The sequence below is a fragment of the Agrilus planipennis genome, unplaced genomic scaffold (assembly GCF_000699045.2).
Source record: "Agrilus planipennis isolate EAB-ADULT unplaced genomic scaffold, Apla_2.0 scaffold148, whole genome shotgun sequence".
NCBI classification, from domain to species: domain Eukaryota; kingdom Metazoa; phylum Arthropoda; class Insecta; order Coleoptera; family Buprestidae; genus Agrilus; species Agrilus planipennis.
The window spans coordinates 477,698-492,514 of NW_020438929.1; the positions used below are offsets into that span (position 1 = coordinate 477,698).

The window sequence follows — 14,817 nt, forward strand, 5'->3', positions numbered from 1 at the left end:
TGGGGGATCGAAAGAGGGTGGTCACTTGAACAAAACCCGATAACCTAACCTAACCTAACCTACCCTATTGATAAAGATATTTAAATAATGTTTTGTATAACTTTCTCAATATTTTTATGTATTTTTCATTAGTTTTACCTTTGAATATTGTTTAAGAATGACTATATAAATATTTACATGCCTAGAAATGTATAAAAACTGGCATATTTATTAACTTTGAACCCCCATAACCTTTTAAGGGGATGAGACTGCCACGAACTTTTTATGGTACAGTGATGGGGGAGACCTCCTCGTTCGATCCCCCCCACCCCCTTGGCGTTATCTAGACCTTTACCAAAAAGGCTACTAAAAAGCTTGTAGGATGTCTGTATCTATCTACTGAAACTAGAACTGCTTTTCTGCTAGTAGGGAGTCAAATATTATCTTTAGAACTACCTACATTAAGGCTAAAGACCAATAACAATTACTATGACGAATTTGGTGAAGCAAAGATTACTAGATTGCAAGAAAATTTTAACATAACAATTAAAACTTTGTCAAGAAAAATTACAATTGCACTCAATAACTGTTTTTCAATTAATGTTTTTTTTTATATTTTACTTATAAACATTGTAAGGAGGCACATACTGTTTTTAATTTTTTGTGGAATACTTTTTACTAATGTATTTTATAATAGTAAGGTAGACGTATTCTTATCAACTTACTTGCGCCCTTCCACCAGTCCATTGACCAACTCCTTTCGCAACATGGGTTATATTTTTACCAGCTTGCAACAAAACCTCTTGAATTTCTTCCAATGTTGGTTGAACTATAACTCTGGGTATATAAAGGCTGGCATTTAAGATGAATAGTGGAGAATTATTCTCTAAAATGCATAGTTGATTTTCAGGACGATAGTCCTTATAATGAATTTATTCTATCAAAAATTCATTCATGAAATTATTACTTTCAACTGATTTCAAAAAAATCTAATAAAATTCCTAATTGGACTGTATTTTTCTAATAGTTTTTTATTGGATAGGCTATATCTCAAGGGTGAAAAATTGGGGGACGATTTTCGTTATTAACACTTAAGTTTTATGTTGCCTAAGCATTGCAATCGGTTTTTATTCGTAAGAGTCCTTTAGAAATTTTACATTTCTCTGTCGGCAGTTTGTCTCTCGTATTTTTTCCGAGCCGAACTCTCAAAATCTTTAGAACAAAGCGTATCATCCCCCCAAATCTTGCAATCGTGGTTATTGGACTGACATTGCTATATTATTTATATGAAAAGATGACTGAAAGTATCAAGTGGTTGTTTTTATTCATCATAAGGTCACCAGTCCTAAGACTGATTGGACACGTACCTCCACTCTTTCCTATCCTGAGCTAAACTTCGCATTTCCCTAAAATTAGAACAGCCCACATCCTTAACTATTTGCGAACAGTAATCTAATCTGGGTCTACCTCTACCCCTCTTAACTCCTGTTTCTGCCTCTAATATGTCTCTGACTAGACCTTCATGTCTGAGAAGGTGTCCTATCAACCTATCTCGCCATTTTTTATTGATTTCCATAGAGTCCTCTGTTCTCCTATTCTTTCCAATACCTCTTCATTTCTAACCTTTTCTTNGAAGGTGTCCTACCAACATATCTCGCCTATTTTTTATTGACTTCCATAGAGTCCTCTGTTCTCCTATTCTTTCCAATACCTCTTCATTTCTAACCTTTTCTACCCACGTTATCATTTATTAAAAGGATTAATTGAAGAAAACGAATCATATCGTAGATAAGAACATTGACTTAAAATAATTAATTGTCGCAAAGATACCAAAGAAACAAACAAATAAATCCTAAATATTCGTTTTTGTTACCGTTTTCAAGTCTTGCAAACATGTGGACAACATGGACAGCATTTTTCCAACTTCCTTGCTTTCCATAACGAAATTATAGAAGTTTTTCTGTTGAAACTGGATGACGGGTTTTTCCTCGGTGGTGAGTCTGTACAACCGTCTCCTTCTGGTTCGCAAGTCCTCTTCCTTGACGACGCTTCCCACCTTGGCACCTGACTGTTTTGCGTAACGAGATACAATATCCACGAGGTTTTTAGATCGGCCGGTTATTTTTTTCCAACCTGTTTTTTTCTTTTGTGGTGTCTTACGGTATTTTGTTTATGTACAGTACAATATTTAGTGCAGTGTTTGTGTTAATTACAGTGTTGTACAGTATCGCAGTATCAATACAAGGTAAGTGAAGAAAAATACATCAGGGTAGTGAGTTGATATAATATGTACGGTATGGTAAATGATACAGGGAGAAATTTGTGTTTGTTGGTAAGGGTGGGTGTAAAGTTGAGAGTAGAAGAGTGAAAGAGAAAGAGAAAAACACTAAATTAGCAATTTTTATTTGCTTTACTTAATAAAAAAAGGCGGTAAATGTCTAGGTGATGGCCCTCTCCCCCTAAGGGGGTGGGGATGGGTGGGATCGAAAGAGGAGGTCTCCCCCATCAGTGTACCATAAAAAGTTCGTGGCGGTCTCACCCCCATAAAAAGTTATAGGGGTTAGATGGGGTGGGGGTAGGGAGGATCGAAAGTGGGTAGGGGGGATCGAAAGAGGGTAGGGGGGATCGAAAGAGGGTAGGGGGGATCGAAAGAGGGTGGTCGCCTGAGTAAAACTTCATAAAAAGTTTGCTGCAGTCTCACCCNACCAAACAATAAAAATAATGCAACAAAAAATCACTTTAAATGTTCCCTTTTAACAAATATTGTTCTGTATGAGTTAATTAGACGGAAACAATCATCATACTAAATAATTAACACGACGAAATCATAATTTTATATTTTCTTTAAGGGCGCGTAAACAATACTCATTTATAACAAAACATAAAATATATTTTTGGACTAAGCTGATAATATCGTTCGAAAATATCTTTGAGCGCTTATTATTAAGTTCAGATTACCTGAAGGAATAAATCTTCTTCGAAGTCCATCTAACGATTGTCTTGATACGCGAACTAAAACATCAATTATTTTGCGGCTGTAGTACCGCCTCATTTCTCCAATTGCTCCTTTGACCATATCTTGCATTGGTTTAGACAGGGAATTTCCCAAGAGGATGTAAGGCTTCTCAAAACATTCCCAAATCAAACTCCAATCTGTCTGTTGTTGATTAGCCAAGCTCTCAGCATCTACACCTGTTTTCTGGCCTTCTTCTAAAGTTTGGCGAAACGTAATATTTAGATTTTTAATTGTATAGAAAGCAATGTGCACAGTTAAATAACAGATCGCTCTCTCTATGATGAATAACTGATAATTAATTGGATCTCCAAACAGCAGATCTGAAGACTGAAGACTGAATTTAACTCATTTACGCATGGACCTAACCAATCAGCTAACTATGAGCCATTCTATCAACAAAATACTCAATAAAAAAAATAGAATGAAATCAAAAGTTCGCCTGTTGACACCTCCAGACATGTGAAAGGCAATGCCACTTTGGAATCTTGGCGATCATATCCAATTAATTATCAATTGCACATTTGTGTTTTGATCGATTTGATATCATTTGAATTAGAAACAAATGAGTTATTTGAATTTAAAATCGCCCATTTTTTTTTTATTTGTAATCCTCTGTTTGTAATTCTTGCATTGTAGTTATTAATTTTTTACCTTCGCGAAATATTTCGTAATTGTCATACAGTCCTTCTTCTTGCGATTTTCTTACCAACGCCAAAATTTCTTCGACTGCTTCTTCAACCATCAAACTTTTACGGTGCAGTTCCTCGGCCCCTGACCTGCAATTTTTCTGAATTTGGTCCGTAAAATATTCAACAGTCCAAGGCTCATCGTTTTCTTCGGGTAAAGAATGCAGAGTGACAGTTTGCATGCTCGTCAACACCTCTACTATTCGGTTTTCATATATGTCCTGAACTCTGTTTACCTTCAAAGAAACAATTACTCAAATAACTCATTGGTTTCTCACATTAAATCATACCAAATCGATCGAAAAACAATGCTCCCTTTGGTGTGTAATTGATAACCTTTGGCGTAAAATTAATAATTAATTAATTAATTGAATATAAACATCCAAAGTTTGATCTAACTTTGAATCATTGGGTCTCTTGTTTGGCGTCCCATAATTAATTGCCAATTACATGTAAAAGACAGCATTGTTTTGGTCGATCTATTTGCAGTATTATTTGATGAGACGACTAGAAACCACAAAATTATTTGACTTTGAAATCACGTATTTTCTCATCCCCTGTAGCAGAATTCTTACACTGAGGTTGAGATACTGATCTCTTATTCATAAAATTTGGCAAGCTAATTGAAATAAGTAGTAAGCTTGCAGGAGGTGATATGACCCCATAAACCAAGAAAATTAAGTAAATGTTCGGTGGTTCGAAAGTCCACCGTTTTCGAGAAAAACGTATCTGTATGTACAGTCCGGCCCTGGTACGATCACCCAGGAAAATACGACACCGCAACGCAGCATTCAATCAGAAGCTAGTTAGCGCATCCGTGTTATATTCCTTCTGTATTTTTGTACTCATGTATTGTTTGTTATTTGTTAGATTAGATTAAGTATGAATGATGATGTTTATATTTACGGTCAGCCTAGAGAAGTTCTAGGTTTTTTTTAACGTAGTAGGCATATATTACATATGTAGATATTTGAAGTTGTTAGAAGTAGATCAACATGTAAGTGTCATAGGTTAATGATTTGTATAGATAACGCACTTTGCAAGTACCTCAATGGTGGTTTGGAAAATGAATAGAATTACTAATCCACAGGATATTAATTTACCTGTTAAAGTTTATATAACGTTATTTTTTTCTTTCTTTTATGTCCTTAATACCATGCCGAGGTGTACTTTAAATAGTACTGCACACTATCAGCAATTAACAAAGTAGTTTTTTAATTAATTTTTATCGCATTGAGTATCTAAAGATTATTATGTGTAATAACGTAGTAGTAAGCTGTTGATATTTACTTTACAACTCGTTCCAGAACCGGAACTATTTACATCTTTCATCGATGTAGCTACTTAGTTGTCAATTCACGACCAGGGCCGGCTTCGAATCGCAATTTCGTCTGATTCTCTTTCAATTTTGTTTGTCCCTTAACTAACTATGAAATTCCCTATTGCATCTTGTTAATACCCTCCACAGCTATCTATTTATTTCAGAAACACCCTATCCGAACACTATGAATCCAAATCATATCGGAAAGTAATAGTCGTATACCATGGAATCAATTTGATCCGATCATAAAAAAATAGTTAATTCCTTACCAAAACTTGAAATTCACCGATAGCTTCGTTCATATCATCCACAAATTCCTTCCACTCGGCCGAAACCCAAGTGAGCTCTTTCAACCCAGGTGTCAACATGTTGGTTATCTTCAACAAATGGGGAAGAAACAGTGGACGAACTTCATATTTAACACTTCGTACAGCACTCATAAACTTGTTCAGCATCGCCTGTAGGAACGTACATAAATAATTAATGTAACACCGGCTATTTACCTTCTACTACACCTGCAATGAATCTTGGACTAAAGTGAATCTATCTTGTTTTGTAAAAAGTGTTAATGCAACAATTGGACTTGGCAGATCCATCTTACACATTAGCTCACATTCTCTTATCAAAAGTGGTATACTTCTGTGTAAATTCACCTTTAATTTTTGCTGTTCTGAGTCAATAGCTATCAGATATTTTCGTAAGCAGCCATCAACATCCCACACCTAAAAGTGTCAATATCGTTTACTTAATCATGTTCCAGATATATGCTTTGAATATTAAATTATATTATTTGATTCTATAGGGTGCTCCTTTCAACTGCGAGTGGGGATTCTTCCAAATTCGAGAAGATTGAATTGTAAGAATTTCACGGTTTTCCAGTAATTTTGACTTCTTTTAAATAGGCAAAGGAAAAGAAGGATTTATTTAATTATTGCATTTTGTGGTTAATATTATAAAATATTTGTGCTATCAAACGTGCTTTACAATAAATAAAAACTGATACGACTCTTTTTTCTCTTTTAAAATGTTAAATTTGAATGCCGTGAAGCTTTTACAAAACATAGTTCTCAATCTTCTGTTCTGGGGGGAATGAAGCTTCATACGCATGGGAAAGGTTATGCAATATTTACAGAACACCCTGTATATATATAAAGTAGACAAAATGATGTCAATAACAATTTAACTAATTACATGCTGATCCATCCAAATGGCTACCATGTCCTGTTGGTATGTTTTAAGCATATTTTCGGCAGCTTTATGCTTTCTTGCTAATTCCACTGTACGTGGTAAATTTTTTAGTATATGGTGCGTGAGCACATTTTCGAGGATTTCTTGAAGATGATTTACTAATCCTTTTGCCCATTTTATTCGACCTAGAGGAATGAGTTACTAATTTAGTTATTTTTTTCCTTAATGGTATTGATATCACCAATTTTACGTATCGTACGAAAATTTATGAAGTAAAATTAAATTATAGACGGATTATAGGTATTAGAAAATCATTGGACTGTTATTTAATTCAACATAAGTACTTTCTGTAGCGATGTGACCTTCAATTTGACCGGTGCAAAGTAGAAAAGAACAGCACTAGGCCAGAAAAGGAAGGAGACAACTCTCGGCCAACATCTTAACCGGTGAGGAGCGTATAATCCGTACAGTGCTGCACGGAAAAATTGACCATTTTATCCACTACAATTGCATTGCTCAAATGTACTGTTACTGGTAAAAATTACTACTGAAAATATCAAGATGTTTATTTATATTTGAAGACATATTAAAGGCTTTAACGCTTATTTTCGATTCGCAGTACTATTCATGATTGAACAAAACTTTTGGCAGGTACTGCAGTATGTTTAATGAATAAGAGTCGAGAGTTTAATGAGCTTTTTTCCTCTACCTACGATTTTGCCAGCGCGCATCCAAGACATTGGAAGGGGTACATCGCTACAGAAAGTAAATGAAGTATACCTGCAATTGGTGGAAACATTCTAGGTACTGGAGGATCAGTTCTTTGCTTCTTGAATAACTTTACAACGTGCTCTACTTCACCCTCACAGTACTTCAAAATCCTATCGTACTTATCTTCCAATCGTGTTAGAGGGATTTTATCACTCACCTACGAAAACAATTAACGTTCGTATTAATTTTTCTGTAAGTTTGATTTTCAAGTAAGTAAAGTAATTGCCTACTTTTTCAAATCTTATTAAAAATTTAATTCCTTGCGGAGTTTCCCAAACGCTTTCAAAATTCTCTTCTATCATATTCCCCATTCTCTCTTTGAGATTGTCGGTTAATCTAATAAAGGTTTGATAATCAGTTTCGAACTCCACATTACGATGTTCTAAGTAGTTGTAGTTCTTGTTGACAATGTTTGATTTGGCTTCGTCAAAGCTCTGTGTGGCTTCTTCCAAAGCTAAATTATTTTCACGAAAAAGGTGTAATCAGTAGAATTATAGCATAGGCTTACCGTAGATCGGGGCTTTTCTTATCATAAATAATAAATTATTTCGCCAAGCAAAAATAAACCAAATCTTTTCACGTATGTTTCAATGGCACAAGAAGATGAAACCAAATTAAAAATAATCAAAATAAACAATATTGTTAAGTCTTTAATCTTAACTTTAATTGTAGCACAAAAACAAGACTTTTAATGTTGGTCTTGAAGCTGTGCGAATGTAAGAGTCAAACTTAGTGGCGCTCAACAAATTGTTGATCTCGTTTTTGTATAAGAACACATTAATATTGACTGTTTCTTGGTAAATATTTAAAACGAGTTAACACTCACAAACTCAATCCAAATCTTTAATGAATTGACCTTTTTACCTTCTCCCAATAATAATCCTTCCATTCTTCGCTTAAATAGGGTTGTGTAGTCGTCAATTAGATCAAAAACATTAATGATTTTGCCCAAACGAATGCAAAAGGCATCGAATTTTCCGAAGATGTAATTTTCAGAAAAATTAAAGGGCTCTTGTTCAGTTATAAACGGCTGATTTCTGATAACAAGGTAAGTCCTGTGATAGACGTTGTTGAGGCTGATGCAATGGTACAATTTTTCTTTGACTTTCGTCCTATCCTGAGACCAAATTGTTTCTTTTCCTCGGCAAGTAATATATTCTTTACACGTTTCTATCATTTGATTTGTGATCTACAATTAAACTAAAGTCAATAATTGAATTCAAACAAATGTACATATAAGAAAAGATTAAGTTTTTTGTCAGTAAGTGTCGATCTCGTTTTCGATATAATTTGATCTTATTAGCACATTAGAAGCAGTTAGCAGCAGATATCACTAGATGGCAACAAACATTTAATTTTTATCCACTTAATTTCCTCCAATAAATAAAAAAAATTGTTGTTGCTGTCACATCGTCGCCGGGAATTGAACCCGGTGCGTAAAGTAAAAGATCTAGGATTCGGTTCCCGGCAAGGATGTGACAGCAACAAAATTTTTTCCTCATTATTTTGTAGTGGATATATATTAGATGATTCTTCACATTAATGTTAATTTTCTGATTTGTTACCTTAACCATAAGTGCCGATATTCTTTCAGAAGTGTTATAAAACTGTGAAACACTGTGAATTAGTCTAACTGTCTGGATCAATCCTAATATAGAGTCTCTCATTTGCACCTTAAACAAAAATTAAAATTGTAAATAGTTCCATATATTTTTCAAAGACATCCGTGGACTATATTACCGGATCTTCTAAATATAAAGAGTGACAGTTCTTTTCAAGTGCTTGTATAAATTTGGCGTTATCCTTGGCTTCGTTGTAACAGCGTGTTATTTTGTGATCAGTTTCCTGCCATATTCTAAGAACCTTTGACCTTGCAAAAGTTAAGCACTGTATTGTGAGTTGAACTTCAGTTGCTTGCAAGTGACTGACTATTTGGGAAAATTTTGCGGCTCGCTTTTTCCAGTATTCCAACTCATCTTGTGGACCTAAATATTTAAAAATAATGAAATTCGAATGGACGATTAGTCGTTTGTTATAACGAATATTGTTTACCTTCTTAAATTGACCCAAACACGTATTTTCTAGATATTAGAGATTATTATGGTGGGGAATTGTCGGAAAATAATGAAAAATAGGATTTGGAAACATTAAAAGCGAATTTAAAAAATCAATTTATATTAAGAATTGGGTACCGAATTACGTTGGACAAACGATACAGGTAATTTCAAATAGACATAAAGAGCACATTGCTCATTTTAGATTTAATTGTTTTAAGGTAAAAGTAGTAAAATAATAACACAAGACTAATTGTAAATTATTTATTGATGATGTTGGTACCTACCCGAAGTATCAATTTCCCTTCTAATCTGCTCACTTTCTTTAAGAACATCCATTAATTTCTTTAGCCAATGCTTAACTCTATCTTCTAGTTCGTCGACAATATCTGACCTTTTCGCCATCTCTTTCACTTCATCAACGTTCAACCCGGTCAACAAACACTTTTCGTCATCGAAAACGTTTCTGTCCAAACAAACTTCTTCGCATACTGTAAAGTTTATTTTATCAGTTGGAAAACGAAATCATTGCAATTCTTTCTTTTTCTTTACCTCTTAATGCGCTACAGAATGATCGAAGTTGTGGCAAAAGTTGATTTTTAACAATTGGATAAACCAAAGCCTCTTCTTCGACTTCTAAATTGGGATGTGCTAAGGCTTCCATGTAAACACATTCTATCATACGCTCGACGGATGTTATCATGCCCACCTTTTCAGCGTCAATAATTCCGCAGTACAGGTCCTACAAAAAACGAAAATTTCGTCCAATATTTTTTGCTACAAATGGAAGCTCAATAGTAGATCCACAACCCGAGTCGAAAAATTGGGACTCATTTTATCCTCAAATGAACTATTTAGACTCATTTTTTCCTCATTTAGACGTTTTTAATCTCAGATACCTCAATAAGTTTTCATAAAACTCATCACATTGGATTCTAAAAAGTCTCATTTTATTCTCAATGTCTGCAATCCTATGGCAATAGTCCTCAATTTAACCTCAACAAGAAAAGAATGAGACTTTTTGAAGACAAAATGAGGTTTCCTAAATAATCTTTACTCCTCAAAAGTCTCATTTTGTCCTGATACGGGAAAACCGCGGATAAAATGAGACTTTTGAGTCTTGTAGTTTGAAATATCCCTAAAAATTCTATTGAGATCAAATGAGGACAAAATGAGTCCCAATTTTTTGACTCGGGAATATTGTACTTTTTCACGCTTTAACTAGTCAAAGTATAATAATGAAATCTTGTAAACATATTGTGAAGGGTTCAGAAAAGAACATAGGACATCTCTTATCCACAAAAGAATACTGTTCCTGAGGGATAGAAGAATTGGCTTTATGTGATTGTCGGTGATTTTTGACGCGTATTTAGGATATGAACACGAGCGAAGCCGCGGATAAAACCTATCATGAAATTTTGTACATACATTTCCAGGGGTACAAAAAAGAACATAGAGTACCTTCTATCCAGAAAATAGATATTGTTCCCCAGGGATAGGAAAATTAGTATTATGTGGTCGTCGATTATTTTCGAGACCTATTAAGGGTAAAACTTCTCTTGAAATCTTTTACACATTACATTTAAGACATTAAAGGAAGCGAAGCCGCGGTTAAAACCTCATCATCATAAGGTCGTCAGTTCTAAGACTGGTTAGACATGCACCTCCACTCCTTCCTATCCTGAGTTAATTTTCGCATTCCCCTAAAACTAGAACATCCTACATCCTTAACTATTTGCGAACAGTATTCTAATCTAGGTCTACCTCTACTCCTTCTAACTCCCGTTTCTGCCTTTAATATGTCTCTAACTAGACCTTCATGTTTGAGAAGGTGTCCTACCAACCCAAACCCAAACAACACCCAAACATTTAAGGACTTGAATCGTTTGCTTTTACGACATTCCCTGCATCTTCTTCGTTTTCCTTTAAACGAAATATGAAGTTTTCGTCTGTTTTATTCGTGATTTATTTTAGAACAAACAAAATAGCTCAAACTCCAACACCAAAACACGACACTTTTCTTGTCCGAAGCACTTTTTGGTAACAAGGTTACCTTCTTCAGGGACTGAAACGAACTGTCCTTGAAAAAGGTAACCGAAAAGTGCTTCGGACAAGAAAAGTGTCGTGTTTTGACGTTGGGGTTTGAGCTATTCTGTTTGTTCTACAACAACCGCCAAAGTCTTTCCAATCATCATTATAAGGTCGTCAGTCCTAAGACTAGTTGGACACGTACCTCCACTCTTTCCTATCCTGAGCTAAACTTCGCATTTCCCTAAAACTAGAACAACCCACATCCTTAACTATTTGCGAACAGTAATCCAATCTAGGTCTACCTCTACCCCTCTTAACTCCTGTTTCTACCTCTAATATGTCTCTGACTAGACCTTCATGCCTAAGTAAGTGTCCTACCAACCTATCTCGCCTATCGCCAATCATTATGTTTCATGATTTATTGTTTAATAATATAAATAACCTTGTGAAATCCTTCTTCAGGCAATTGCTTGCTGTCATTAAGTCGAAAAATGTATATGCAAATTCCAGTCAATGGAACATCCCATCCATCTGTGAGAAACAGCTTCTTTTTTCTAGCAGGGGCTGAAACTGAGGGTCCAACTTGACTACGGCTGAGACTTGACTGAAGTTGACGACTTGTACTGGGTTTACTTATGTCATAATCTTTTTGTTCAACAGTTTCCTCAACCTCTTGGTAAAACCACATAAGTTTTGTTTTCATATGTGGCAGAAAAATTTGATTTATTTCATCCAACTAGAATGAAAAATATTAGTGTCACTTACAAGTGTAATATCATGTTTCTCTACTTCTTTCAATTATGGTAATTTTTTAAGTAACTTTTCTAGAGCTGGTTCTAAACTGAAAGTAAAATCTGAAGCTCTAGGACTCCAGGCAATTAAAAATGTTTTATTTTATTGTTACTACTATATTTCAGTGGACTAAATTATGTTGTAATTAATTAATGTTGTAGATTGCAAAGTAAGTACAGTAGAACCTCTATAACTTGAACATCAAGGAAAACGCCAAAAATTAGAGTTTTCGACTTTTGGAGGATTTTGACTTAGGCGGAGTTTGATTCGACTTGTCGATGTTAAGATTTGGTGTACTTACATTGTCGGCAAATCCTTTATAACAGTTTTCTTTGAACTATAGACGCAATAAGTTTGAAATTATTGAGTTCTAAAGGTTGTAAAATAAAACATTGCTATGTTCAAGATACAGAGGTCCAATTTAGTTATAGTATATAGTTTAGTTATAGTGTATATATGAGTTATAGAGAGAAAATTTGTACGAAAATAGCTTGCAGGGACTTACTGATTATTTCGACTAACAGAGAGTTGAGATTTCGAGTAATGGAGGTTTTGGGGCTTGAAGGAAAGGGAACAATTTTTTCGAGTTTTGGAGGTTTTTGACTTATCTAAGTACTTCTTAAAAAAGCTCTACTGTATAAGCATGACTTAAAAATCGAATAAAATTTTAAAGGAAGTTTTACCATGTTTCCTTCAAATACATTATCCATTATCTCTTGACGGGGAAGTCCAGTAGCGTCCATTATGAGCTGAAATGTAAATTCCAATCGGGGATCCATTTCCCCTCGTCTTGCTTTTCGTTCGCATTCTTCCCTTCGTCGCTAAAGTTTTGAAATACTAATTTTAGGCCTTTTAATGATAGTATAATCAGCGACGTAAAATATCAAACATAATAAATTTCCTAAAATATTTTATTATGCTATGAAAATATTTATTAATGGTTAATGCAGTCACTAATAAAGTTGAATCAGACAAGAAAAAAAAACAGAGAATTATTTACATAATAAATAACACCAAATGTTTCAATTAATTTCAATAGATTTGTTTAAACTTTATTCTTTCATGTAAAATACTTTGCGCAAAATGAACGAACAAATTAAAGTCTATGAACGAGAAACTAAAGCAGAAATACCTACCTATCTGTTACAAAAAAAATTGCATTTACTTAAACAAATATAAAATATATTAGTAGAATTATGTTATTATTTTTTATCTGTACCGCAAGTAAAACCAATGGGTCTGCATTTTCTGAATCTTCTTCAACTTCTGTATCCGAATCTTCCCGACAATTATAAGGTCCATGGACGAACATGATTACTCTTTATAATATATCCCCAAAAAGTAACTCACATTAAAATCACCGCACTGCAATAATTATTTACTTATTTCACATTCACCAATTATTATTTAATTTATTTTCTGGTACTTCATGTTAGTAAAACTATTTTGCTTCGCGTTAATGGTACGTATTGTCGACATTATTCGTAGCATTTTGGAAATAATAATTTCGTGACAAGATTGTGTAAACAACAACTGTACCTAACACGAAAATCCGTAGATTTTTAAGATAAAGCTGTAATAACTTTTCAAGAACACTTAAATATGCACGTTACATACAAAAATTGAAGTAAAGGTACTCCATATACATTATTTCTTGTAATATAATCTGTTTTTAACACTTTAACATTACTAGAAATTATTTTATACTACGAAGTAAATAATTCGAAAATATAAACAATTTTGAAAATAGTTGTTTGCTTCTTGCTTTCTACGTGCTTTAATTAAATTTTAATTGTAACAGTTAATTACGATACCTTTTAATGGTCGTATAGAAATAGAAAATATTTTGCAACATCCGATTGTAGAAAAATCATGGGTAGTCAATTAAAAATGTTCCACCAACTCTTAAATAAGAAGAAGTAGAAAAATGCTTCGTGTTAAGCACATATTTTCAATCAATTTTACTGTATTATTTTTAAATAAGTCATAAATACAGTGCTTTAAATGTTTCATAAATTCTATAGATTTTCGAGCGAAATTGGTGCCTTTTGAGGTCATACTAATGACGAAAAAGTTATTAAAAAATTTTGAAACAAAAATTTTTTGTTTCTGCAATCTCACGTAAGTATTTAAGGTTATTTTATCCTTAAAAACGGTTCATTCTAAACACTTTATTAAACTGCAGGAAGAACTTTTTTGAGTGAGATTTTTTATGAAAAAGCGGAAATTCTCTTATCTGTCCGATAGAAAACGCGATACTGCATGGCACGTTTGTAGAACAAACTGTTATTCGCGTCGACAAGAATTTAGAATGCCATTCAAGTGTTGTGGAACAATTACTTATTTTTCGGGCGTTCCTGGCACCAATATTTTACAAGGTGCGGATTCCTTAAATACCGGACTACAAACACAAAATCCTTTTACAAATGCTTTCCCGAAGGTTAATTAGTCTAAACATTTTCTCCTTATTCATAATAAAGCCGTCACAGAAATAACGAACGGATAATATATTTTTGATACTAAATAGGTAGACCAATCAAAGTTTTTAAATCATTGCCAGTTACATTAAGTTTATCTTGCTACAACTGTTTCCAAATTTCGATTTCATTTTTTATATTCGGTAAGTCGTAAAATTGGTTGAATATTTTGTGATAATTCTACCAAATTTTGCAAATGTTTCTCGTAGAATTGGTTATTTAAATATTTAATACTCATCTCTTTGTGCAAAACTAACTATTTCACGTTTAACTCCTGAACATTCGTTTAAAAATCTGATGAAAAAGTAATTCTTTTATTATTTTCAAGGGTGCAACATTTTTGACGGTGTGGATTCCTTAAATACAGGACTACAAACACAAAATCCTTTTACAAATGCTTTTAAAAGAAGGTTAATTAGTCTAAACATTTTCTCCTTATTCATAATAAAGCCGTCACAGAAATAACGAACGGATAATATATTTTTGATACTAAATAGGTAGA

At 33.7% G+C, this 14,817-nt stretch overlaps 1 protein-coding gene across 1 annotated transcript in view; it reads right to left on the reverse strand.

Annotated features, from left to right (window-relative positions):
• LOC108736619 (dynein heavy chain 5, axonemal) overlaps positions 1–13,351 on the reverse strand; it is a 61,284-nt gene extending 47,933 nt beyond the window's left edge. The window contains exons 1-16 of the mRNA XM_025974162.1: positions 13,058–13,351; positions 12,522–12,659; positions 11,489–11,782; positions 9,568–9,757; positions 9,303–9,506; positions 8,702–8,946; positions 8,527–8,634; positions 7,826–8,150; positions 7,192–7,415; positions 6,971–7,118; positions 6,194–6,375; positions 5,518–5,724; positions 5,272–5,460; positions 3,647–3,917; positions 2,938–3,189; positions 705–865 (exon numbers count right to left, since the gene is read on the reverse strand). Coding sequence (XP_025829947.1) covers positions 705–865; positions 2,938–3,189; positions 3,647–3,917; positions 5,272–5,460; positions 5,518–5,724; positions 6,194–6,375; positions 6,971–7,118; positions 7,192–7,415; positions 7,826–8,150; positions 8,527–8,634; positions 8,702–8,946; positions 9,303–9,506; positions 9,568–9,757; positions 11,489–11,782; positions 12,522–12,659; positions 13,058–13,150 — 3,231 coding nt within the window. The 5' untranslated portion in view covers positions 13,151–13,351. The remainder of the gene's footprint in view (positions 1–704; positions 866–2,937; positions 3,190–3,646; positions 3,918–5,271; positions 5,461–5,517; positions 5,725–6,193; positions 6,376–6,970; positions 7,119–7,191; positions 7,416–7,825; positions 8,151–8,526; positions 8,635–8,701; positions 8,947–9,302; positions 9,507–9,567; positions 9,758–11,488; positions 11,783–12,521; positions 12,660–13,057) is intronic.
• Between the last annotated feature and the right edge of the window lie 1,466 nt (positions 13,352–14,817).